Source organism: Schistocerca piceifrons, chromosome 1 (assembly GCF_021461385.2).
Source record: "Schistocerca piceifrons isolate TAMUIC-IGC-003096 chromosome 1, iqSchPice1.1, whole genome shotgun sequence".
NCBI lineage: Eukaryota > Metazoa > Arthropoda > Insecta > Orthoptera > Acrididae > Schistocerca > Schistocerca piceifrons.
In genome coordinates, this window is record NC_060138.1 from 1,187,730,805 (window position 1) to 1,187,757,787 (window position 26,983).

A 26,983-nucleotide genomic window follows, 5' to 3' on the forward strand; every position below is an offset into this window, starting at 1 on the left:
TTTCTCTTGAATAAATCATCCAAATTTTCTGAAATTCTAATCTTTTGTTTATGCGAACGTGTAATTTCCGTCCTATTCGGATAATTTCTTCGTAGTATATCGATTTTAAAGTTTATTTATTTATTGATTTGTTTTAGACCGTGCATACCTGGACAACGTCGGGTGTTCGACTAGTTACAGTACAAAGTTGTTTTCAGGTAAAATATCTATGAAACACAAGAAGCAGAAAACTAATTTGGAATGAATTACATGATAGTTAATGGTACGAAAATATTATGTGTGACCATCTGGGATTTAGCAACGATAATTAGATATATCAAACATTGGAAGATGTTGCACTGAACAAATCCTTTACACAAACTGATAAGCCAGAACATTACGAACACCTACCTAATAGTCCGTATTTCCACTTTTGGCACGTATAACAGCGGCGACGCGTTGTGGCATGGAAGCAATGTGGCCTTGGTACGTCTGGACGTGGTTTCACCTTGGTTTTGTCACGAGCTGTAAACACTCCGCAGCACTTCTCGAACACCCGACCCGTCACGCATTTCCGAAATGATCGTATCGAGCATCCGCCCACCACAATTTGCCCTTGGTGAAATACAGATAGATCGAGCGCCTTCCCCATTCTATGCACCGACAACAGGCTCACTGATATTAGATGCACCATATGCGTGTCTGGCTAGCAGTCACTCCTCACCAGGTGACTTACAATCGCCTGGGTGGTCTAGTGAATAACACCGCTACCGGTGGATCACGGGGTCCCGGGTGTGATTCCCAGCCGGATTGAGGATTTTCTCTGCCCGGGGACTGAGTGTCGCTGTTGTCCTCATCATTTCATCATCATCATCATCATCATCATCATTGTCACTGGTGACAGTGGCTAGATTGGACTCTGTAAAACTTGGACAGCGTAAAATTTAGACCTTCTTGCGGGCGCTGATGAACGCGCAGTTGAGCACCACACAAAACAACAATCGCTTGGACGAGTTTATATCGATATTAGGTCGATGGTCATAATGTTCTGGCTGATCACTGTGTATGTTGATAGGGATCAATTATGTTATCGTTAAAGATGTTCTGTTATCATGGAGAAACAAGGATTACAACAAAATTACTTGTGTGTCTTGAAGATATTCAGGGGAGTGTATATTCCATTATGATCATTAACTTCACCCAAATAATGTCTACATTATACCAAGATATTTCAGCTAGAAACCATGCATACATCATCATGTGCGGTCTGTCGTTAGTGTTTACTAGTGCGAGTTGCTCTGCTTGTACTGGCAACTGACTCACTGGCGCGTGTGTGTAGATCTTCCACAGGTCCCTTGTGTAACTACGGAGCGGTTGTGAGGCAGTTATTATTGCTTTCAATTGATTTGCGCGCTTTCGTAGATAAGGCTCCACGGCCAAGCTAATCTAAACGTTGCCACTGGTCGTAGTTCAAGGCCGTCTTTCAGAGCGATACAAAAAGAAGTAAACATTTCTCGCGTAATCCCGCTGAATTTCGCACCTCTTACGATCTTCCATCAAGTACATAATCACAGACTCTTTAAAAACTGAATCCTGAAATGTATTTCTCAATCATAGTCTTTTTCAGCTAATCATTGAATATCCAGTGGTGATAAAATGTCGAGTTATAGCCTCATTCTGAAATTACTGGGTTATGAAGGACAAGCGTAAGGTTGTTCTTTGTGGTGTAATTATATACGAGTAATCCCCTAAATCTGGTACTTCAAAGAATCCTCTGTGTATAAGTCATTTATCCTGAACTATGCGTTTATACAATGATATAATTTTACAGGTATATTCAGTCGTAAATAGGAAAAAAATTCAAATGGAGTCCCATGCCACTTGACAGAGCGTAGGGGAACGATGCGGGAGACCCGCACCGCCGTACTAGGGAAGATCCTAATGGAGGTGGTTTGCCGTTGCCTTCCTCCGCCCGTAATAGTGATAAATGATGATTAAGACGACACAACATATCCAATCATCTCGGGGCAGGTGAAAATCCTTGACCTCGCCGAGAATCGAATCCAGGACTCCATGCTCGGGAAGCGAGAACGCTACCGCGAGACCACGTACTGTCTGTTAAATTTGTTGCGAACAGATTTAGCAATAAAGAAGTAATAAATCAAAATGTTATGCTTGTTGCTGTAGTTTTGCAGCGTGAACAGAGAAAACGCACTTAGCGATGAAGTTATTTCTTTCATTATTTTGTGGCAGTTGCCAAGGAAGTTGTTTTCGAAATGGTTAGGAATTACATGTAAAGTTTGTTGGAAATCGCCAGTAATATTGGATGAACAAATTTTGAGGAACTTGCGTGCACTGAGTTACGCTGCTTCCGAATGTGTACACAGTTTCTGACCTCAGTACTTGACTTATTATGTTAAACCTTTAATGAAAGATTATACATTTTTAATGAGTAAATTAAGACAGCAGTTTCACTTTTTAAAGTCGATAAATAATTTATATGTAACGTGGTTGCCACAAAAAGCTGTCAAGTAGGCAGCTCTAATTGGGTCCAGGACACGGGGTGACCATTTTAGATGTTAGTAATAAGGACTCGTTATAAAGGTGACGAACGCTTGTCTCTTACTTTAGGAAGAATGTCTGACCCACTGAGAAACGTTGTTGATAGGACCACACAAAAACATGAGCGATTTTGTCAAATTTGCGTCCAGTTAGATAGGGACTTTTTATCTATTTGAGACGACTGGAATCCCAAGAACATTTTATTGATTGCGAAGGATAGACTTCGATCCTGTTCCATCCTCTCCTGTCTCCACCTCCACTTCCACCAGCTCTCCTCTCTTCTATCTCCCATCTGCTCTGGCATCTGTTACATGTTATCTCCTCTCCTATATTCTCATCTCCCACCTCATCTCTCTTCTTATCTCCTCATCTCCCACTTCCTCTCGTATCTCCTCATCCCATCTGCTCATCTCCTCTGTCATCTGCCTCCTCTCCTATCTCATCTCCTACGATTCTTATATCTCATCTTCCTTCTCTCACCTCCTCTCTCATCTCCTCTATCTTGATCATATCTCATCTCATGTGCTGTCTCATCTGATCTCACTCCTCTCAACTCCTCTCTGACCATATCTCGTCTGGTGTCTCTCACATCATACATTTCAACTCGTGTACTACACCTCTGTATCTTATCTCATTTCCTTTCTCAACTATCTGATGTCCTCTCTCATCTCCTATAGCATCTCCTTATCATTTCCTTTTTGATATCGTCTCTGTCATCTCATCTGAACTAATCTCATCCCCACTCTTCTGCATTCCTCTCCTCTCCATTCCTCTACTCTCTACTGAAGACAGAAACATCAACAACTTTCACAAATAATGGTGAGACAGAATGCGTAGAAGTAAAGCAGAAAGAAAAATATAAGGTAGAGCACTAAAACATTCCTGTCTCGTATTTCATTGTGAGCAGACGTGAGCTTACCGAGGAAGAGCGCCTCCCGCACGGTGTTGGGGGGCGGGGTGACCCTCTGCACGACGCTCTCGCTGTCGCCCTGCCACAGCACCGGCGCCACCTCCGCCACGCAGCGCAGTTTCATGGAGCCCGACACGAAGTGCGCCCCCGTCACAGCGAACCGCAGCCCCAGCGACGAAGACACCAGGCCGTGCGCGTGGCGCTGCGGCGGGTGCGCCTCCAGTCGCGGGTCGTCCCCCGGCACCTGCCACAACACGCCATTGCTGCCACGTAATTCCCATCATCACTGAAACCAATTCGCTCTGCATGACAGGGTAACTGTTTGAAGTTTGGGAAGAAATAGAAGAAAGAAACACAAACGAAATTCTACAAAGCTATAGCTATACCTATGTGGGCTGTTCCGGACAACAGACATTACAAAAAAAGAAAAATCACGTTCAAAGGTAGAAGAGATGAAGTTCCTGAGATATATAAGGGGTTATACTAAAATGGGTAAAATAAGGAATGAAACAATAAGATCAGATTTCCAAATCTTTTTAGTTAATTTCATGACAGACCTGCGTAGAATGAAACAGATAGATGATAGAATGGTAGAAAAAGATTGCCAAAAAAGAAATGCATTTTTGCTCCACTTGAAGGAGAGAACAGGTAGGCCTTGTAAGAGGCTAATGGACGATAGCGGCCGGAACATGTGACTACAATACTAAATCCATGGAAGGAGATGATCATGATGATTACCATACTTCTTACGCTACGATATTCAGTCTGTAGTTAGGACCAAGCAGTTTAGGATACAAGGGAGATTTGGAACGAGAATTAGAGTGCAGAAAGAAGAAATGGAAACAATGATGTAGACAGATGTTGTTGTAGTTCTGGTCAAGTCTAAGGGCTTGGAAAGTTACTTGAACGGAAGGGATAGTTTTAAAAAATGATCATCAAAAGTAAAATAAGAATAACAGAGTGTAGTCGCATTAAGGGAATTGATACTGGAGGAATTAAATTAGAAACCGGGGAAAGAAGATATGTTTTGTTATTTGGGCAGCAAAATAAGTGATAGTGGCAGCAGTAGAAAAGGTATAAACTGTTGATTTCTAGTAAAAAATGCTTTTCGAGAAAATGGAATTGTATCCATACATCAAATAAAAATAAGTGTTAGCAAGTATTTTCTGGAAGTATTTGTTAGATTGTAGTCTTCTATGGTCATGATTCGTAGACGATAAACGGTGAAGACAAGCAGAGGATGAAACGTTATGAAGTATGTCGCTACAGAAGATAACTCGGGTGCCGAATGGAATAGGCCCACCCAATTTTCCTCTATCGCCGTTCTAACTCACATTTGAAAGATTCACATAGCTCTGAGCACTATGGGACTTAACACTTGAGGTCATCAGTCGCCTAGAGCTTAGACGTACTTAACAGTAACTAACCTAAGAACATCACACACATCCATGCCCGAGGCAGGTTTTGAACCTGCGACCATAGCAGTCGCGCGGTTCCAGACTGAAGCGCCTAGAACCACTCGGTCACCAAAGGCGGCCACATTCGGAAGAACGACGGCTCAAATTCCAGTACGGAATCCTGATTTAGGATATCCGTGATTTCTCTATATCACCCGAGGCAAAAGCCGGGTCTGTTCCTTTGAAAATAGCACCATCGATTTCCTTCCCCATTCCTGAAGCATTCCGAGATTGTGCTCTGTCCCTAATGCTTTGATGTCGGGACGTCGGATACTAATCTTCTTTCATTCCCTCCTTGCTTCATTAGCTATTTGATCTGTCTATCTGAGCTTCATAATTATTTCTCAACACCATACTTCAATAGTCTCTATTCTCTTCCTGTCTCAAGTCTACTTTTCATTTCTGTACAAGGTTACACGTCTGACAAGTACCTAACTAAAACGCTTCCGTACACTTAAATTTGTATTCGAAATTAACAGATTTCTCCTTTTCAGAAACGCTGTTATTGCTTATATCCTTTTTACGTCGACCATCCTCAATCATTTTGTTGCCCAAAAAGCAAGCTTTCCGTACTACCTTACTCTCTAATTTTATACTCCAATACCCTCAGCATTGCCTGATTTATATCGATTACACTGCATTACTCTATTACTCTTGTTTAATATACACTCCTGGAAATTGAAATAAGAACACCGTGAATTCATTGTCCCAGGAAGGGGAAACTTTATTGACACATTCCTGGGGTCAGATACATTACATGATCACACTGACAGAACCACAGGCACATAGACACAGGCAACAGAGCATGCACATTGTCGGCACTAGTACAGTGTATATCCACCTTCCGCAGCAATGCAGGCTGCTATTCTCCCATGGAGACGATCGTAGAGATGCTGGATGTAGTCCTGTGGAACGGCTTGCCATGCCATTTCCACCTGGCGCCTCAGTTGGACCAGCGTTCGTGCTGGACGTGCAGACCGCGTGAGACGACGCTTCATCCAGTCCCAAACATGCTCAATGGGGGACAGATCCGGAGATCTTGCTGGCCAGGGTAGTTGACTTACACCTTCTAGAGCACGTTGGGTGGCACGGGATACATGTGGACGTGCATTGTCCTGTTGGAACGGCAAGTTCCCTTGCAGGTCTAGGAATGGTAGAACGATGGGTTCAATGACGGTTTGGATGTACCGTGCACTATTCAGTGTCCCCTCGACGATCACCAGTGGTGTTCGGCCAGTGTAGGAGATCGCTCCCCACACCATGATGCCGGGTGTTGGCCCTGTGTGCCTCGGTCGTATGCAGTCCTGATTGTGGCGCTCACCTGCACGGCACCAAACACGCATACGACCATCATTGGCACCAAGGCAGAAGCGACTCTCATCGCTGAAGACGACACGTCTCCATTCGTCCCTCCATTCACGCCTGTCGTGACACCACTGGAGGCGGGCTGCACGATGTTGGGGCGTGAGCGGAAGACGGCCTAACGGTGTGTGGGACCGTAGCCCAGCTTCATGGAGACGGTTGCGAATGGTCCTCGCCGATACCCCAGGAGCAACAGTGTCCCTAATTTGCTGGGAAGTGGCGGTGCGGTCCCCTACGGCACTGCGTAGGATCCTACGGTCTTGGCGTGCATCCGAGCGTCGCTGCGGTCCGGTCCCAGGTCGACGGGCACGTGCACCTTCCGCCGACCACTGGCGACAACATCGATGTATTGTGGAGACCTCACGCCCCACGTGTTGAGCAATTCGGCGGTACGTCCACCCGGCCTCCCGCATGCCCACTATACGCCCTCGCTCAAAGTCAGTCAACTGCACATACGGTTCACGTCCACGCTGTCGCGGTATGCTACCAGTGTTAAAGACTGCGATGGAGCTCCGTATGCCACGGCAAACTGGCTGACACTGACGGCGGCGGTGCACAAATGCTGCGCAGCTAGCGCCATTCGACGGCCAACACCGCGGTTCCTGGTGTGTCCGCTGTGCCGTGCGTGTGATCATTGCTTGTACAGCCCTCTCGCAGTGTCCGGAGCAAGTATGGTGGGTCTGACACACCGGTGTCAATGTGTTCTTTTTTCCATTTCCAGGAGTGTAGTTCATGTTAATCTAATTACATGTTTGCAGGATGTGATTAGTTCTGTTGAACTGATCTACCAAATTGTTTCCCGTCTATCACAGAATTATAATGTAATCGGTAAATCTATATAGTTTTTATTCTACCTCTTCCTTAATTTTCCCTAGTGTTCTTTACAGCTTGACCGATAGACGGCTGACTCCCTTCTCCCCTCCTTTTCAAGTCCTTGTAATCTTATGGCTACTGTCTGGTTTCTGTACAAAGTTTAGATGGCCATACTCCCCATGTAAGTTATCACTGATAAATGTTGAAGTCTGTATTCGAGTCAACATTGTCCAAGTACAGCGGAAGTCAATTATGCGGAATGGAAAGACGACAAGGGTACCTGGCCAGATGAATAAAGGGTAATGTCAGCGCAGTAAATGTTAGAACTGGAACAGAGTTCGTTGTGAATAGGAAGATAGGGCAGAAAGTGCATTACCGTGAACAATTAAGTGATACGTTTCTTCTCATCAGAACAGGCAGCATAAGAACAGCCACAACCATTGTTAACGTATACATGTCGACGACAAAAGCCGAAGACAAAGAGACAGAGAAGCTATATGAGGATTCACAAGTCTTAATTCACTACGTAAATGGGATTGTACTGCTGTTGTAGGGGAAGGGGTACTCGAAAGGGTTACGGGAGAATATGGCTTCATAGTATGAACGAGAGAGGAGATAGACCAATTGAGTTTTTGTAATAAATTTCAGCTAGTAACAGCGAGTACTCTCTTCAAGAATCACAAGAAGAGAGAATGTACTTGGGAAAGCCCTGGTGTTCTGAAAGGAAAGATTGCAGTTAGGTTACATACTGGATTGTAAGGCGGACCCAGGAGCCATGATCACTTATAGACTGAAATCACAATTTTGTACTGATGAAGAGTAGCATGATGTTTAAGAGATTAATCAGGAAGAATCAGTTCTCAAAGAAGTGGGATACGGAAGTTCCAAGGGATTAAGAGATGCGCCTGAAGCTATTTAAGGCTATAGATATTGCAATAACTAATACCTCAGTAGGCATTTCAGTTGAAGAGGAATAGACATTTCTAAAAAAGGCAATCACAGAAGTGGGAAGGAAAAACGTAGGTTCAAAGAAGGTAACTGATAGGAAATCATGGGTAACAGAAGAAATACTAAAAAAGTACAAAACTTTTCAGGAATATTTAGGAATACAGAAATATAAGTCACTTAGCAATGAAATAAATAGGAAGTGCAGGAAATCTGAGACGAAATGGCTACATGAATAATGTGAAGAAAACGGAAAAGGAATGATTGTCTGAAGGACTGACTCAGCATATAGAAAAGCGAAAACAAATTTCGGTGAATGTTAGAGCAGTGGTGCTAAGGTTAAGAGTGAAATGGAAAATCCACTACTGAACGCAGACGAGAGATCAGATGGGTGGAAAGAATACACTGAACGCCTGTATGCGGGGAAGACTTGTCTGATGGTATGACAGAAGAAGAAACAGGAGTGGATAGAGAAGAGATAGAAGATCGAGTATTAGAATCAGAATTTAAAAGAGCTTTGGAAGACTTAAGATCGGAGAAGGCCGATGGACAGATAACATTCCATCAGAATTTCTGAAATCATTGGGCGAAGTGGCAGCAAAACGAGTATTAATTTTGTTGGGAAGAATGTATGAGTCTCGCGATACCCCATATGACCTTCGGAAAAGCTTCGTCCATACGATTCTGCAGACTACAAGAATCGGCAAGCGCTAAAATTATCGCACATTAAGCTTAATACCTCAAGCGTCCAAATAGCTGACACGAATTACACACAGAAGTATGGAAAAGAAAATTGACGATCTGTTAGATGATGATCGGCTTTGTTTTATGAAAGGTAAATGTGCGAGGGACGCAGTTCTGATGTTGCGGGTGATAGAGGAAGCAAGACTGAAGACAAATCAAGACATGTTCGCAGGCTTTGTAGACTTGGAAAACGCGTTCGATGGTGCAAAATGTTCGAATTTCTAAGATAAACAGAGGGAAGCTTTGGGGAAAGGCAGGTAAAATAATGTACAACAACCAAGAGGGAAAAATAATAGTGGAAGGGCAACAGCGAAGCGCTCAAATTGAAAAGGGTGTAAGACAGGGATGTAGTCTTTCGCCCCTACCGTTCATCGAAAAAGTGATGATGGAAATGAAGGTTCAAGAGTGGGATTAAAATTCAAGGTGTAAGGACATCGGTAATGTTTGCTCGTGACGTTGCTATCCTCAGTGAGAGTGAGGAAGAATTTAGAGGATCTTCTCTATGGAATGAATAGACTAATGAGTACAGAATATGGATTGAGAATAATCCGAAGAAATACGAAATTAGTGAGAAGTAGCAGAAATGAGAACAGCGAGAAAACTTGAGGACGAGAGATCACGAAGCAGGTGATGTTAAGGAATTCTGCTACCTACGCTGCAAAATAATCCATGACGCTCGGAACCATGAGGATATAATAAGTAGACTAGCACTGACAAGAAGAGCACTCCCGGACAATAGAAGTCTAACGTCAAACATAGGCCTTCATTTGACGAAGAAATTTCTGAGAACACAGCATTGTGTGGCAGTGAAACCTGGACCGAGAGGAAACGGGAACAGAAAAGAATCGAATCATTTGAGATGTAGTGCTGCATAAATTTAGTGTATTGATAATGTACGGAGTGAGGAAATCTCCAGAGAATCGGCGGGGAAAGGGAAGTGTGGAAAAAACTGACACAAAAAAATATCTGAGAACGCAGCATTGTGTGGCAGTGAAACCTGGACCGAGAGGAAACGGGAACAGAAAAGGATCGAATCATTTGAGATATAGTGCTGCATAAAGTTAGTGCATTGATAATGTACGGAGTGAGGAAGTCTCCAGAGAATCGGCGGGGAAAGGGAAGTGTGGAAAAAACTGACACAAAGAAGGACATGATGGGGCTATCTGTTAAGCTGTTAAGATATCACAGAATGCCATGGGGCAAGATGGAGCCGTAGCGGGTAAAAACCCTAGGGAAAGACAGAGATTGGAATATACGCAGCAAATAATTGAGGACGTAGTTTGAAATCGCTGCTCTGGTTTGAGGAGGAGGGCGCAAGACAGGGATTAATGGAGGGCAAAAGACTGCAGACACCAAAAAAATTAAAAAGAAAGGAAAGTAATCTGATATGAGTGTATAATTCCAGTGCTCACCTCTTTATCGTTGATGAACCATTTGATTACGGACGCTGGGTATGACCTGCCCGACGTGCAGTTGAGGCTGATCTCATCACCCACTTGGTACAGCCGCTCTTCCCCGAAGATGTGCGGCCCGTCTTTAGGAAGAGCTGGAGAGACACAAGTATTCTACAGTTGTTGACTGCTGTTGCCGATTGCAAAAGGGAATTCAGCAGCGTTAAGGTGGCTCAAAGCAGAGCGCTTCCGGTACTCACAGACGACCTCCATGTGCGCCTCCTGCTGGGCGGACGCGAACGACGGCGCCTCGGCAGACACCTCACACCGGTACTCGCCCGTCGACTTGAGGTTGACGCTGCGCAGCACCACCTGCTTGTCGTCCGACAGCTGGTTCTGCGGGAACATCAAACACAGTTCAGCCTTGTGGGCGTGAAACCGCTAACCTGCGAACTATTTTCTGCACCGACTTTCTGTAGCTCGCAGGTTCACCTCGCAGTTAGAAGGTGGTTAGAGAGGACACGTGATCGAAACTTCTCTACTGTCGCACCAGCACCTTGAAGCTACCATCGCAGTGTACTCCTTTAAGTTGTAAGCGAGTTTCCTGGCACTCTTGTTACAAAACTGTGCCCACATCGATGTTGTTTCCCCATTCAGATACTGACATGATCAACCAATGCCCTTGTGGAGCTTATTTACTTGAAGAATTGCCACCATTTATGATACAGATTTAATTACGACAGAGAGCGTTGGCGGTTTACAAAAATCCCCATTTGGCATGATACATTTATATCTTAATGAGTACAACATTTTTATCTATTTCAATTTGAACGTTAAACAGCCATTGCTAATATAGATTTATTAACGCCAAGACACGTTCATGTCATTTACCCATCCTCAGTTCGAGTAATAAATTTTTATCATCCTCAATGCAGCGCCCTCATACTCCTCATTTTGAAAATTTCAGCTACATTTCATTCTGTAACATTTTCTGCTTCTATACACACTAAAGTTTCACCTTCACTTATGGACTAGTTTATCGACAGACCCAAATTTTTACCCCATTGGTTCCTTTTTCTAGTAAATTTTTTTAGTTATTTCACTCTTTCTGTTACCTAATCTTCCACTTGTAGACAATAAAACTGCAGTGAGTTTTACTTTTTTGATTAACATGCGAGCCTTATTTTCAGTAGCATGCTATCTGCCGTTTCTAAGATAAAATACCGAATACATTCACACGATTTACGATATGTAAATTCACAAATACTGTTATTATTACTCTTATTATTACTTTTTGAGTAGTTCTTTTATGTGTTTAAGTAATTTCTGTTTGGTTTACTTAGTTTGTGAGTAATGATGAAATTTTTATGGATGATTTTTCAATTATTCTCTCAGTAACTTTGAGTTTCAAGCATTTTTAGCGAAGTGAAGGATTTCTATGACGTGTTCTCCGTAGACTTACAAAATGACATCCACTTCTTCCAATACTTCACCACACAAAATGAATACCCTCAAGCTGTCACGTTTTAAACGTATACATCTACAATCTAAGCTTACAAAGAAAGGGAGCGCGTCAGTTGTAGATCAAAATTCTTCTAGTTCGGTAAGGCAGGTTGTTAAATGTCTGCCAACCGCAGAAACATTTGACAACACTAGAGACGAGAGAACAGTACTAATCTATCTTTTTTTTATAATTACCCAGCTCATTGAGGGCAAGAGGTAAGGAAGAAGAGAATGAGACTTTCCTAATGCTGTGCTGATATTCTTGAGTGAATGTCGCACCTTTTTGGTGGATGAGCACTGCCTTCCTCCAAGAATGCTGTTCGATGAGTGATATTGCGATAATAATACTGTAATATATGAAGTAGCATGTAGTAGACGACTTTCGTGGTTAATATTCATAAACATAATAGGTTAAAATTATGTAAAAGATGTACAGTGCGTGGAGGAATTTTCGTGTTATTATGTTATGTGTTTGAAGACCCTGAAACAACTACGGTGGACTGACAACTGTGCAGTAACGGCAGCTTAGGAAGTTGGGCGCTGTATTCGCCGAACCGACAGCCATGCCACGCCAGAGGACGAAGTCGTCGAGCCAGCAGATCTGACACAGAATAAATTATAACATCGTTAATATGAAAAAGAACTTGTTACTATTGTAATTTTGTTCAGTTCATGTCTGTATTCCATTGAAGTCAGTCATTTGATGGAAATGTATACCATACTATGTGTATTGTGAAAATTATCAATAAACCAACGGAGAAGATAATTATTATGAAAAGAAAAAAAAAACCTGCTGTTGGAGGTTTTTTTTTCGAAGTGCGTATGCCTGAAGTTTGCTATTAAAACCAAATGAAGATCCTAATCAGCTAAAAATGAGAGATAAGGGGTTAAATAATACGTAACTAAGAATCTTTAAAAAATCATATGACCGCTCAGTTTATCTTTTCTTTTTTGCTTAAGTCGCGTTTAATTTGTTCTCATGATTGAGAGTGAGTTTTTCTGAAAAATGTGGGAATAGTTAAAGTTAATATGAAAATCCTTGACAGTTTTAAAGTTTGTTGAAAGTTTAATACATAGTGAAAAGTGAAATATTTTGGCAGCTACGCTACGCGAATCAGAGATATGCTTAACGATTTGCGCGCTTCAGTGTTTACAAGTACGCGCGAGCATCTCTGGTTGTCTTTACAACAGAAACTAACTGCAGTATATTCGAATACGAAAAGCACCTTGAAATTGGTATTTCCAACATGAAATTTTATGACAGAGTAAAATATATAAGTGCTCTGTTGTTCTTTTCGAAAATACGAACCTGCAAAATATAGAGACTGATTCTTCAGAAGAGACAACATTAAATACCGGCCTATTCAGTTTAACCGACAGCTCTGTCGGACTGATCTGTGGATAAATTTCTGTGGCCAGTACGTGTCCAGGTGCCCGCGCGTCGTAATGCGTCAGTGCAAACAGAATAGCTAGTCCGCGCCATATTCTCTGACAGTGATATTTCAACACTAATGATCCTGCTTGCAAAAGCGTAGCTCAACAAATTATGAAGTCATTTGAGTGCGTAATGAGGTATCAAACTCATCGAAGAATATAATAACGCCGTAACAAAAGAAGAAACAATTTGTTTTACAGACCTTTGATGGACAGTGTAAAATATACCGAACATCTATGAAATCATTTCCTAGGAAAGAATATTCACTATCAATGGTTCCATAGAAGTTTAGATAAAGGCACTTCTCTCTTACACAATTTTTTACGGTTATTAATGGAAAAAATTCTGTTTCACGTTACACATTTGACAAGAAATTCTGAGAAATACTTTTTTTTTTTGGGAAATTCACTTCGAAAAGACAAACTGCCTGTTGATTTCTGTCTCATGTTCTTCGGCCGACGTTTGTACGACGGTTTATCGACGTTTCGCCAGCACTAGTAGCTGACATTTGTCAGAGGTTCACCCTCCATTGCCGATGGCTAAAGTCCAGCTCGCGGCCGTAAATTATACAAGGTGTCTCAGAAGGTATAGTCAACTTTCGAGGACATGACAAGGAACGAATATTCGTAGTAAAAAAGTCTACTGAATATGAGTTCTAAAATGCATACATAAAGTTCTATAAGCACTTTATCGCCTTCAATACTGTGGAACAAATCTATTGACTGCTCTTTACTATCCCTGTTTTGGGAAGAGGTAGTATGGATCAAAACAAGAAGATGTTGACGAGTAAAAACTGGCTCTAAAATGTCTACCTTAAGAGCTACGAGCATTTGTTCAGGGCAAGTCTTTTGAGTCGACGCCATTTCGGCGATTTGCGAGTCGCTGATGATAATATGATTATGAGGATGACACACACAGGCAGGCAGACAGACAGACACACACACACACACACACACACACACACACACACGGGAATCAAAACCGATCCCCCGACATCGAGAGTCAGCATGCTAACCACAAGACCACGAGCTGCTGGCACATGTTCCGTAGAAGACACGGGTTGCACGTTAACGAAGATGAATAAGTGTTCATAGTTCTATTCTACCATCTCTCAAGATATGAAGAGCAAACAGTTTGCAAGAGAAGAGATCTAAGATGAAGAAGTTAGCTACAGAGCCGCAAATTTTCGTTTCAGATCATTGTTCCCGCTATATCCCTGAACACTGACATGTCCTCCTGGGACACTGTGTATGTCCTTAACGTGCAAGTGTCTGAGAGGGATTTTCTCTGGTCATTACTGTTGTGGTTCTTCCCATGCTATCTGGAACGGTCGTTCGCTGCGGAAAAAAGAACCGATCAAACGTTGGCCGAAGATCCCGTGACACAAGTCAAGGGTGAGTTTGTCAACAAGCGGTCACGAAAGCCTCAATTTTTTTGTATGGTTTCAGAATAATGTTTAAAAGTGCTGCGATGGCGTTGAATTGTGGCCATAAATTTGTTTGGGAATAAAAACTTAAATTGCGAGCCAGGGAAGAGTTTACCACTTTTGAATAACGTTTTCAACATAAAACCGTTTAGAGTTCGCCCACAGGTTGTCCAGAATCTTTGCGAAGATAATTTTATAAATTACTTGTACAGGAACATGGGGTGGGAGTAGCGAAGTATAAGGTTTCAGAAAGGACCAAAAGCTAAGAGGGACACTAATGTACATTCTTGTAAAATCAGGTAGTTCTTTTAAAAATAAAAACCTTGTAGTCCTATACGTAAGTCAAACTTCAGCCTGAGTTTATTATCTTCATTTATGTAGTAGAAAGTGTTGTAAAACCGAAGGAATCTTTATGAAATAATCCACATCGCACATGTTAAAAGGTTTTCAAGGTTCCAGCCGTGTCAAATGGGTAAAAACCCACGACACTCGGCTAGAAGCTCGAGATCAGCACACTGTGAAGCTATGGTTTCGTAACTCGTACTATAGTTTCTCGTCTGTGGCCAATTATCTGTTTTCAATTGATCTACATGTGCAACTTTCGTATTTTTCCTTCCGAATATTATACCCAATTATGTTGCAATGGAAAAACATTGTAAAACTTAGAGAAAAAGGACGAGAGTTCAATAGGGAAACCCATCTCGCTTTTGTCGAGTAGAACAAGCATACTGTATATATATATATATATATATATATATATATATATATATATATATATATATATATATATATATATATATATACTGGTCCATTGATCGGGCCAAATATCTCGTGAAAATCGAAAAAACTACAAAGAACGAATCTTGTCTAGCTTGAAGGGGGAAACCAGATAGCGCATTGGTTGGCCCGGCGCTGCCATAGGTGAAACGGATATCAACTGCGTTTTTTTTAAATAGGAACCCACACTTTTTATTATATATTCGTGTAGTACGTAAAGAAATAGGAATGTTTTAGTTGGACCACTTTTTTCGCTTTGTGATAGATGGCACTTTAATAGTCACAAACATATGGCTCACAATTTTAGACGAACGATTGGTAACAGGTAGGTTTTTTAAATTAAAATACAGAACGTAGGTACGTTTGAACATTTTATTTCGGTTATTCCAATGTGATACATGTACCTTTGTGAACATATAATTTCCGAAAACAGATGCTGTTAGAGCGTGATTACCTGTAAATACCACATTAATGCAATAGATGCTCAAAATGATGTCCGTCAGCCTCGATGCATTTCGCAATACGTGTAACGACATTCCTCTCAACAGCGAGTAGTTCGCCTTCTGTGATGTTCGTACATGCATTGACAATGCGCTGACGCATGTTGTCAGTCGTTGACGGTGGATCACGATAGCAAATATCCTTCAACTTTCCCCACAGATAAAAATCCGGGGTCGACAGATCCGGTGAACGTGCGGGCCATGGTATGGGGCTTCGACTGCCAATCCACCTGTGATGACAAATGCTATTCAATACCGCTTCAACCGCACGCGAGCTATGTGCCGGACATCCATCATGTTGGAATTACATCGCCAATCTGTCATGCACTGAAACATCTTGTAGTGACATCGGTAGAACATTACGTAGGAGATCAGCATACATTGCACCATTTAGATTGCCATCGATAAAATGGAGGCCAATTATCCTTCCTTCCATAATGCCGCATCATACATTAACCCGCCTAGGACGCTGCTGTTCCACTTGTCGCAGACATCGTGGATTTTCCGTTGTCCAATAGTGTATTTTATGCCGGTTTACGTTACCGCTGTTGGTGAATGACGCTAAGTCGCTAAATAGAACGCGTGCAAAAAATCTGTCATCGTCCCGTAATTTCTCTTGTGCCCAGTGGCAGAATTGTACACGACGTTCAAAGTCGTCGCCATGCAATTCCTGGTGTATAGAAATATGGTACGACTGTAATCGATGTTGATGTAGCATTCTCACCATCTACGTTTTTGATATTCCCGATTCTCGAGCAATTTGTCTGCTAGTAATGTGCGGATTAGCCGTGACAGCAGCTAAAACCCATACTTGGGCATCATCATTTGTTGCTGGTCGTGGTTGGCGTTTCACATGTGGCTGAATACTTCCTGTCTCGTTAAATAACGTAACTATCCGGCGAACGGTCCGGACACTCGCATGATGTAGTCCAGGATACTGAGCAGCGTACATAGCACACGCCCGTTGGGCATTTTGATCACAATAGCCATACATAAACACGATATCGACCTTTTCCTCAATTGGTAAACGGTTCATTTTAAGACGGGTAATGTATCACGAAGCGAATACAGTCCGCACTGGCGGAGTGTTACGTGATACCTCGTATTTATACGTTTGTGACTATTACAGCGCCATCTATCACAAAGCGAAAGAAGTGGTCCAACTAAAACAGTCATATTTGTTTACGTACTACACGAATATGTAATAAGAAATGGGGGTGCCTATTTAAGAAAACGCTGTTGTTATCCGTTTGATCTATGGCAATGCCATCTAGAGGGCCAAACATAGCGTCATCTGGTCTCCCCCTTCAAGCTAGACAAGTTTCGTTCTTTATAGTTTTTTCGTTTGACGCTTATCTCGGAGATATTTGGCTCGGTCACGATCAATGGACCACCCTTAACGTTGAACATAAATAGAGCTCTTATAGATCATGACACTATACTAAACGCCATTTTATATGCAGATTACTAAATTATGATTACAGGGAATGAAGGTGACTATCAGATAGGAGTCTAAAGTTTCAGCAAATATCCTCAGATTACAATGTAGCGTTGTCAGTAGAAAAAACGAAAGTGATGGCATTTCAGAGCAGAGTACCAGTAAGGTCTAAAATAGTCTTGAATAATAAAATCTTGGAGCAAGTAAAGCATTTTAAATGTCTAGGTTGCGAAAACGCATACGAATATAACCATGACGTGGAACAAAATGAAACAAATTTACTTCAGCATGTGAAACCATCGTAAAAAGTTTGCAGAATAAAGCCACGAAAGGAAACCCAGGCTGAAGTTTCTTAAAAAAATAACAGTACCAACCCGTGAAGCATGGGCAACAACAGGACATCAAGAATGTAGCATACAGGCTCAAGAAATGAGATTTATAGGAAGGGTAGAAGGATGTACAAGGGAAGATCTACAAAGAAATGAAGATATAAGGAAATATTTAGAAAAATGGGAGATAATGGAAGGAACAAGTAGACCGATGGGTGAAGAAATGTACCCGGTAAGGGCTGCAAATTATAAAAACACTGCAAGCAGAACTGTAGGAAGACTGTGCAAGAAATTGTTATCGTAACAATCAATCTACCTAATACATAAAATGAAAAAGAAGAAGTCTAAGAACACTCTACTCAAGGAAGCGCCCTGATCATCTTGCACGTCCTAGGGAATTTGGACGGCTGTAGTTTCTACTTGCTTTCAGTCGTTTGCAGCAAGGCTATGTTGGCTAACATGATATAAAAGCTCTCTCCCGTGTCCCACCCTCCACCACCACCAGCACCCGTCTCTGTGCCCCCAAGATCACAGAAAAATTACCTTGCCGCCGCAAGATGCGTTTTAACATAAGTCAAGCCATGCTGACGAAATTCGAAGTGCAGTAGTTCGATATGAATGTGAAGACTACCTACAACATAACTCGGAATCTGTAATTCGAATATGCATTAAAGCTTCGTAAGCGGTAAGCGTCTTATTTCATTAAGCTTACGGGAACAGATCAGTCAGTCATCCAGACTATTGCCCCTAAAAGTAATGTAAGGGTTGTTAGCTGTCTACTGGTACCATATGTTAATTTGGCCTTGTTTCATGATGGCACTTTTTACTTTTTATTTACTTATTCACCCTTATCTCATAAGTCTGTACAGACTTTCAATCACACCGCATTAGTTTTACTCAAAGTTGCTCAAGAATTGTCAATAATTTTAACACAATGAGGTATAATAAAATGGTAGTAATAGCATAAAAATTATTAGTGAATAACAGTACTGACTAGGAACAAATATGTTGTAACAGCAGAACAAAACAGATGAAGCTAGTAATAATATTAGTCATAACAACAATAACACAAAGTAAATGTATACATGTGTAACAGTGGTACTTGCTGTAATAGCGAGCTACGAGGGAAAGAAATTTAAATAAACAAAGCCAAATCAGAATTCTGGGAAATGAGGAGGATCGGACTGGAATGAAAGATATTTACACTGATCATCATAAAAGGAACTGCACCCAAAAGGACCCGACCAATCCACTGCAAGTTGGATGGGTATGTTGCACACCATCAGCTGTACCAATTAATACTTCTGCAAGCACAGAAAATGGGTGAGGCCGTAATGTCATGCTCATTGCTTGATACAGCTTCACTTGACCATCCCGTGGGTAATCACTGTGGCCAGACGACTAGCTGGACACTGGGTTGCACGGCTACTCGTATACAATAAGGGTTACGTCGTGCAACCTTGTGAGGCTGAGTGGCCGGCCGTTGTGGCCGAGCGGTTCTATGCGCTTCAGATATTAAGTCCCATAGTGCTCAGGGCCATTAGAATCATTTTTGAGGCTGAGCGGCCTGTTGTCGTAATGCGCACCTCATTGGTAGCACAGACACCATCATTCTCTGTGGCTGTCGGCAGTGGATACAGGATGACTAGCATGCATGACATGTAGGATCTGGACGTCCGACACACCTCAAAAGGAGGGTCGGCCGACTGATCGTGCGCCAAACGCGAACAGATACAACGGTAACGACAGGGGCCATCCAGTGCACTCTCCTCCCTTCTATACAACAGCGCTTAAGTGATAATACCATTAGAAGTTCATTGATTAACCCAGGGCTCGTCGCACGCCAACCGTTACAATGTCGGCCACTGACACCAGTGCATCGCTGCGTTCGACTCACCTGTCATTGGCAACTACGGAAGTGAGGCCCTGGAGACTGGCAGCAGGTAATCTTTAGTGATGAGTCCTACTTCTGTTGTGACTGGAGGTAGAGATTAAAATGTGTGTGTTCAAATGTGTGTGACTTCCTAAGGGACCAAATTTCTGAGGTCATCGATCCCTAGACTTACACACTACTTAAACTACCTTAAACTAACTTACGCTAATAACAACACACACAAAGTTAGCATACTCACAGACTCTTAAAGTAAATTAAAAGTGCAGTTATATAAACACCAGACAGCCGGTGCCAGTGATGACAGTGACATTGGAGCAGAATTACAAACAGCAAGATACATCAACATAATGACAAAAATGCATATGCACTTATGCTAAAAGACAAAACAAGAAAGGGGAAAACACCGTATAACATTCAATAAGTACAACAATAGCTGAAGTACAAAATTGCAAGTAACACCATACAACAATATGAGAAATGCAAGTTATATGTCTCAAAACAGTATTTGTGGGGAGGGATAAACTCTCGCAACCAACTTCTTATTCAAGTCTGATCGTGCAGTCATGTACCTGGAAGATGCCAATACGATGTGGTTCTGATCCGCTACTCCCGTTGTGTCTTTATCGCAGTGTCCTGGTGTGATAATATTCAACCGACACAGGTGCACGGGGTAACACGCATGTCCTGGCCTTTTTCGAATGATAGAAGTCAGATGACGTCTACGAAGTTGCACCGAGGCGAAACATGGTGGCCGGCCGCGGTGGCCGTGCGGTTCTAGGCGCTCCAGTCCGGAGCCGCGATGCTGCTACGGTCGCAGGTTCGAACCCTGCCTCGGGCATGGGTGTGTGTGATGTCCTTAGGTTAGTTAGGTTTAAGTAGTTCTAAGTTCTAGGGGAATAATGACCACAGCAGTTGAGTCTCATAGTGCTCAGAGACATTTTTGAAACATGGTGGAAAAGAGATGATCGGTTATATGGCTGCCCGTAGAGTGCTGAGGGACATGCCATTTACAGTTCCGAGAGTAATAAACAGCCTATCGTATCGTCGATATGAAATCCTTATAAGGGACTTCACAAAATGACTCTGAGCACTATGGGACTTAACATCTTGAAGTCATCAGTCCCCTACAACTTAGAACTACTTAAACCTAACTAACCTGAGAACATCACACACATCCACGCCCGAGGCAGGTTTCTAACATGCGACCGTAGCGGTCGCGTGGTTCCAGACTGAAGCGCCTAGAACCGCTCAGTCACAGCGGCCGGTCTGTAAGGGTCTGTTGTTGGGCGTAATGGGCCTTCTGTAATACTCCTCTTGCCAAGGCGGTCAACAGTTTCATTATCAAGAATGGCATTATGTCTAATCCGGAGTAATTAGACGAGAATGCTAAAGGTCTGCGCATCTCTCGTGGCTGCCAAGACCTCCAGAATACGTCTGTTGGTCTGTTTATAAAACGCGGGATGCTGTAATTTCAGCAGGACACTTTGAGAGTCTGTAAGTATCAGGACGAACCTGAATGTCTGGTACCATAATGAGTAGGTTCCCTGATGGCCATTAGCTCCGTCTTGTAGAGACAAGGTTCAAGTGGAATTGCAAGCATTTGGCAGAAACCACTAGAAGGGCTAAAGAAGGCGTATCCCACATCCGCTTCACATTTAGAACCGTCCTTATAGATATGAGCATACTGCGGCCATGTCCACCCCCGGTAACTGAGTGGTCGGCACTACAGAAAGTCAGTCCTAATGGCCCGGGTTCGATTCCCGGCTGGGTCGAAGATTTTCTCCGCTCAGGGACTGGGTATTGTGTTGTCCTAATTATCATCATTTCATCCCCATTGACGCGCAAGTTCCCGAAGTGGCGTCAAATCGAAAGATTTGCACCCGGCGAACGGTCTAGCCGACGGGAGGCCATCGTCACAGGACTGGGGCCATTGCATGCTGAGAAAATGCTCCAGGTCGCGAGTGATGTTGGTCTTCTTTCGCAATCCTTCAAAACTGAATGTGTAACCATTTCGTATGTGTAACCTGCCTGCTTGCCAGCAATGATCGTAATCCGTCCTAACCTTTTGGATGCAGCTCTTTTTAAGACGATAATTGTAGTTGTAACAGGATAACGAGCATGTACAGGAACGAATGCGCACGTTACTGTCGTTTTATTGGATGTGTCATTAACTGTCAGATCTCTGATGTATATGAAGGAGGTCATTCGAGAGACAGGTCCCTGCTGCTGTAAAGGACATGGAGAAAGTGGCTGATTGATGGTGTGAGACAGAGATGACTTACCTCTGATGGTAATTGACGCATGTTGCAGGGAATGGCAATTGAATCCCAATGTAGGCAAGTGTGATGTGCTGCGAGTACATAGAAAGAAAGATCCTTTATCATTTAGCTAAAATGTAGCCAGTTAGCAATTGGAAGCAGTTAATTCCATAAATTGTCTGGGAGTAGATATTAGGAGTGATTTAAAATGGAATGATCATATAAAGTTGATCGTCGGTAAAGGAGATGCCAGACTGAGATTCACTGGAAGAATTCCAAGAAAATGCAATCAGAAAACAAAGGAAGTAGGTTACAGTACACTTGTTCGCCCACTGCTTGAATACTGCTCACCAGTGTGCGATCCGTACCAGATAGGGTTGATGGAGGAGATAGAGAAGATCCAACGGAGAGCAGTTCGCTTCTTTACAGGATCATTTAGTAATCGCGAAAGCGTTACGGAGATGATAGATAAACTCAAGGGGAATACTTCTCAGGAGAGACGCTCAGTAGCTCGGTACGGACTTTTGTTGAAGTTTCGAGAACATACCTTCGCCGAGGAGTCAAGCAGTATATTGCTCCCTCCCACGTACATCTCGCGAAGAGACCACGAGGATACAGTCAGAGAGATTGGAGCCCACACAGAGGCATACCTTACCACGAATAATACGAAACTGGAATAGAAGGGAGATTCGATAGAGGTACTGAAAGTACCCTCTGCTACACACCGTCAGGTGGCTTGCGGAGTATGGATGTAGATGTGTACAATTGAGGCAGACAAGGCATCGCACCATGGCGAGCTCCACGGTTTGTGAGGGGTCTTCTTCAGAACGGGTACAAATTTTTCCAGGAGTTTTAGGCGTATCTTCCATTTTTTGAGATAGAGAAGATCCAACGGATTGCAGCGCGCTTCTTTACAGGATGATTGAGTAATCACGAAAGCGTTACGAAGATGATGGATAAACTCAAGTGGAAGACTTTGCAGGAGAGACGCTCAGTAGCTTTTGTTGAAGTTTCGAGAACATACCTTCGCCGAGGAGTCAAGCAGTATATTGCTCCCTCCCACGTATATCTTGCGAAGAGACCATGAGGATAAAGTCAAAGAGATTAGAGCCCACACTGAGGCATACCGACAATCTTTCTTTCCACGAACAATGTTGTTGTTGTTGTTGTGGTCTTCAGTCCAGAGACTGTTTTGATACAGCTCTCCATGTTACTCTATCCTGTGCATGCTTCTTCATCTCCCAGTACCTACTGCAACCTACATCCTGCTGAATCTGTTTAGTGTGTTCTTCTCTTGGTCTCCCTCTACGATTTATACCCTCCACGCTGCCCTCCAATACTAAATTAGTGATCCCTTGATGCCTCAGAACATGTCCTACCAACCGATCCCTTCTTCTAATCAAGTTGTGCCACAAACTTCTCTTCTCCCCAATCCTATTCAGTACCTCCTCATTAGTTATATGATCTACCCATCTAATCTTCAGCATTCTTCTGTAGCACCCCATTTCGAAAGCTTCTATACTCTTCTTGTCCAAACTAGTTATCGCCCATGTTTCACTTCCGTACATGGCTACGCTCCATACAAATACTTTCGGAAATGACTTCCTCACCCTTAAATCTATACTCGATGTTAACGAATTTCTCTTCTTCAGAAACGCTTTCCTTACCATTGCCTGTCTACATTTGATGTCCTCTCTTCTTCGACCATCATCAGTTATTTTGCTCCACAAATAGCAAAACTCCTTTACTGCTTTAAGTGTCTCATTTTCTAATCTAATTCCCTCAGCATCGCCCGACCTAATTCGACTACATTCCATTATATATTCCATTACACCACGAACAATACGAGACCGGAATAGAAGGGAGAACCGATAGAGGTAGTGAAAGTACCCTCCGCCACACCCCGTCAGGTGGCTTGCGGAGTATGGATGTAGATGTAGGTATAGAATGGGTGTTTCTGCTGTGGTGTTCCCCAGAGGGAGGAAAGGGTTGAGGGCGAGAGAGGGAGGGAGAGGGGAGAGAGAAAAAGAGAGACAGAGATAGAGAGAGGAGGGGGGACAGAGAGAGTTTATTTTGAAATTAATCTCTCAATGCGTACAGGGGCACGGTCACCACTACAATCTCTGCCCCCTCCCCCATAAAGAAACTTCTGTATCAGCCTCGGATATGATGGACTGTATAAGTTGTCACCCCTCCGATCTGTAGAGTTGAGGCAGACAAAGCATCGCACGATGGCGAGTGCCATGGTTTGTGAGGGGTCTTCTTGAGAACGGCTAGACACTTTTCCGGGAATTTTAGGTGAATCTTCCATTTTTTTAACTATCAAGAAGGAATCTACGTAGTGTAAAAGACAGGGTACTTACGTCGACCTTGACGCCGTCGATCTTGTAGCTGTGCTGCGGCGGGTGTGATCGCGGCACGTATCGGTAGAACTCCTCGTCGTCCTTGTACCACTTGACGGAGTAGAGCGCGTCGTCCTCCAGGTCGTACAGGCACTGCAGCAGAGCCATGTCGCCGCGCACCTTGTACTGCGGCACGCTCAGGCGGCGCAGCTGCAGCGCGCCCGCCGCCGCCGCTGTGCAACACACGGGCGCTCGCTGCATTAATGCCTCCACCACTAATGAGGGGGGCAGAGGGGGCAGGGGGGCAGGGGGCCCGATAACTGCTGAGCGCGCGCTGCGTGCGCACTATAGGAGGGTGGCCATTAACGGTCTACCCGCCTGTGTAATGATGCAAGGATGGCAGTGTGTAACGAAACGACAGGTGTTGTTTACAGTCCACTTTGACAAGGCCTCTGAATGAATAAACTCCTCTCCGTGTCTTTCTGCGGTGCGACAGATTGTTCGATGGCAATCATGTGTTGTGCTGGGATGGAGGAGTGTATGTAACACTTGTATTTAACTGAATTTGCATGAGAGCTGCTCACATAGTTAACCTCCCGCCCCCCTACCTGCCCTTTAACCATCACTTTATCTTATGCACAATAGAGAAATGAACGCAGATTTTACAGTTTTAAACGTAGTTGTTACTCAGCAACTGTATACTAGTTGAAACAAGGCCAACTGATTGCACATAACTGGTATGTACATTGACCTAAGTTTCGACACCTACTCGGGATGTCTTCATCAGAATGAAATTATGATAAATCGCAAAATTACATTTCTAAAAAGCTAGGGTCAGAATGTAGAGGAGAGCTGATCTAGATTCTAACCATTGCATTTTAGCAATGTGATTTTACGATTTATCATAATTTCATTGCGATGAAGACACACCCCTAGCAGGTGTCGAAACCTATATCAGTGTACCTACCAGTAATGTGCAATCTGTTGGCTGTGTAATCCTATACTGAACACTAATAGCAAATGGTTCAAATGGCTCTGAGCACTATGGGACTTAACATCTATGATCATCAGTCCCCTAGAACTTAGAACTACTTAAACCTAACTAACTTATAGACATCACACACACCCATGCCTGCGGCAGGATTCGAACCTCCGACCGTAGCGGTCTTGCGGTTCCAGACTGTAGCGCCTAGAGCCGCTCGGCCACCACGGGCGGCAAAAGTATTAATACAACGACCCTGTGGGCGTGTAGTAAAAACAGTTGCACACACCGTATAATTTGATGAAGTTAATAATCAATCTCTATGGGAAAAAATTATAAAAGTGGGCAGGATAATCAAATTTATCATCTGACTACTAAGTGAGATATTAAGTATCACAAAGAATTTTATTTCATCTAATAAACATGTAAATATACGATTCACTGAACAGTACTTTAACAGTACATGAGTACATAATAATCGTTTCTACAATAAGTAGTTAACCCGTTTTCTTACGCCGTACCTACTCCGAAATACTGAACAAATTAACCTATTGTGAGTGGGTCAATCGACAGAGATAATGGGAGACCCTGACTGTGCTACAAAATGGCGATCGGAAATGAGAACTCTGTGAAAAATCCACACGGAAAAGGGCGTGTACTGTGGCGCCAAAACGAGAGCATACGCAGCTGGGGACGTCAGAGAAGAATTTCAGTTTCCTATTACGCCGGTGCTGAAAATAATTTTCCACCGAGACATCAGATAGTGTGTAGACAACTAAGAGCAGTCGGATGGTGCACCCGCTGACATCTGTACTTCTGCGCTCTCTGATGTTCGCTGACCACAGATAGAACCCAATGATATAAATTCCGGAAATGATCTAAACTTCTTCCTGGATCACCGAGAGGGTCTTACTCCTACGTCTGTGCAAGAGTATCACCAGGAGGAGGCACTGTCAATACACCTGTTTTTCTTGGAGGTCCAGAGGAGACTTCCCATCTAGTGCACAGCAAACTGTCACTGAAAACTAGTGCTCCACGCCCCACCTTACTCAAAAGTGTCCATCTTACAAGGACGCATGGGAACTTGCACAGTCATCTGTCTCCAGTGGACTTCGAAAAATCCCACCGAGTTGTTTTTCAACCCTTTTTAGCCGTTTCCCACAATTTTCAGTGGGGCTCTATGATGTCAAATCACGTATTCTTGAGCTGCCCAGTCAACTTCCTGCATTTCGCGGGAGCGCGAAAGCAGTTGTGAAAACCGCCGCCAAAAAGCCAACAAGATGTCACTCGTACGCTAGGCGTCGGGGTGTGGTGCGTCCCTGACTTCAAACCTCAGATTCCTAGAACATCTATAAACAATACTAATACCTGGCGTCTGCCAAGCCAAGCGCAGACGGCAGACATAAATGAAACTTTTAACAATTTTTCTATAAAGTCGCACTTGGCGTCGCTTCATTCCTAATACAACGGCAAGAACCGTAGCAGGTCGTCCACACTGGAGCCATCTCACACTATTGTCCATTCTCCCTCGTCTTCTCAGAAAAGACAGCCAGGTCTCACCTCACGTTTTCCTGCCACACCCAGTACAGGTGCCCCTCGCCCAGTCCCTGATCACTCACACAAGAAGGACAGACGAGCAAGCAATGTCCCAACACCAGTTGATTTATCAAGAATAAAAACCAGAGGTCTCATTACCGGTTTCATTTACAGCAATAACTATTCTCGGCCTACCCGCCACTGAGACACATTAATGAAAAGAGCAAAACGAGAAAAAGAGAAAAGTGAGAGGAGGCAGGCCACAAGAGGTTTACAACCACTCAAGCCTGCTCGATTGGTGTGCCCACGCAACTAGCGAAAAAAATCCATGACCTTACGTAAAATTAGCAAACTGATTGGAAGTATCTAGATCGCTTGGGACTCAAGTCCTACATGGCTG

At 43.2% G+C, this 26,983-nt stretch overlaps 1 protein-coding gene across 1 annotated transcript in view; it reads right to left on the bottom strand.

Moving 5' to 3' along the window:
• Positions 1-26,983, bottom strand: part of LOC124802398 — a 183,154-nt gene that overhangs the window by 13,289 nt on the left and 142,882 nt on the right. The window contains exons 2-5 of the mRNA XM_047263152.1: positions 24,087-24,298; positions 10,424-10,559; positions 10,185-10,318; positions 3,461-3,695 (exon numbers count right to left, since the gene is read on the bottom strand). Of these exons, the coding sequence (XP_047119108.1) occupies positions 3,461-3,695; positions 10,185-10,318; positions 10,424-10,559; positions 24,087-24,298 (717 nt within the window). The remainder of the gene's footprint in view (positions 1-3,460; positions 3,696-10,184; positions 10,319-10,423; positions 10,560-24,086; positions 24,299-26,983) is intronic.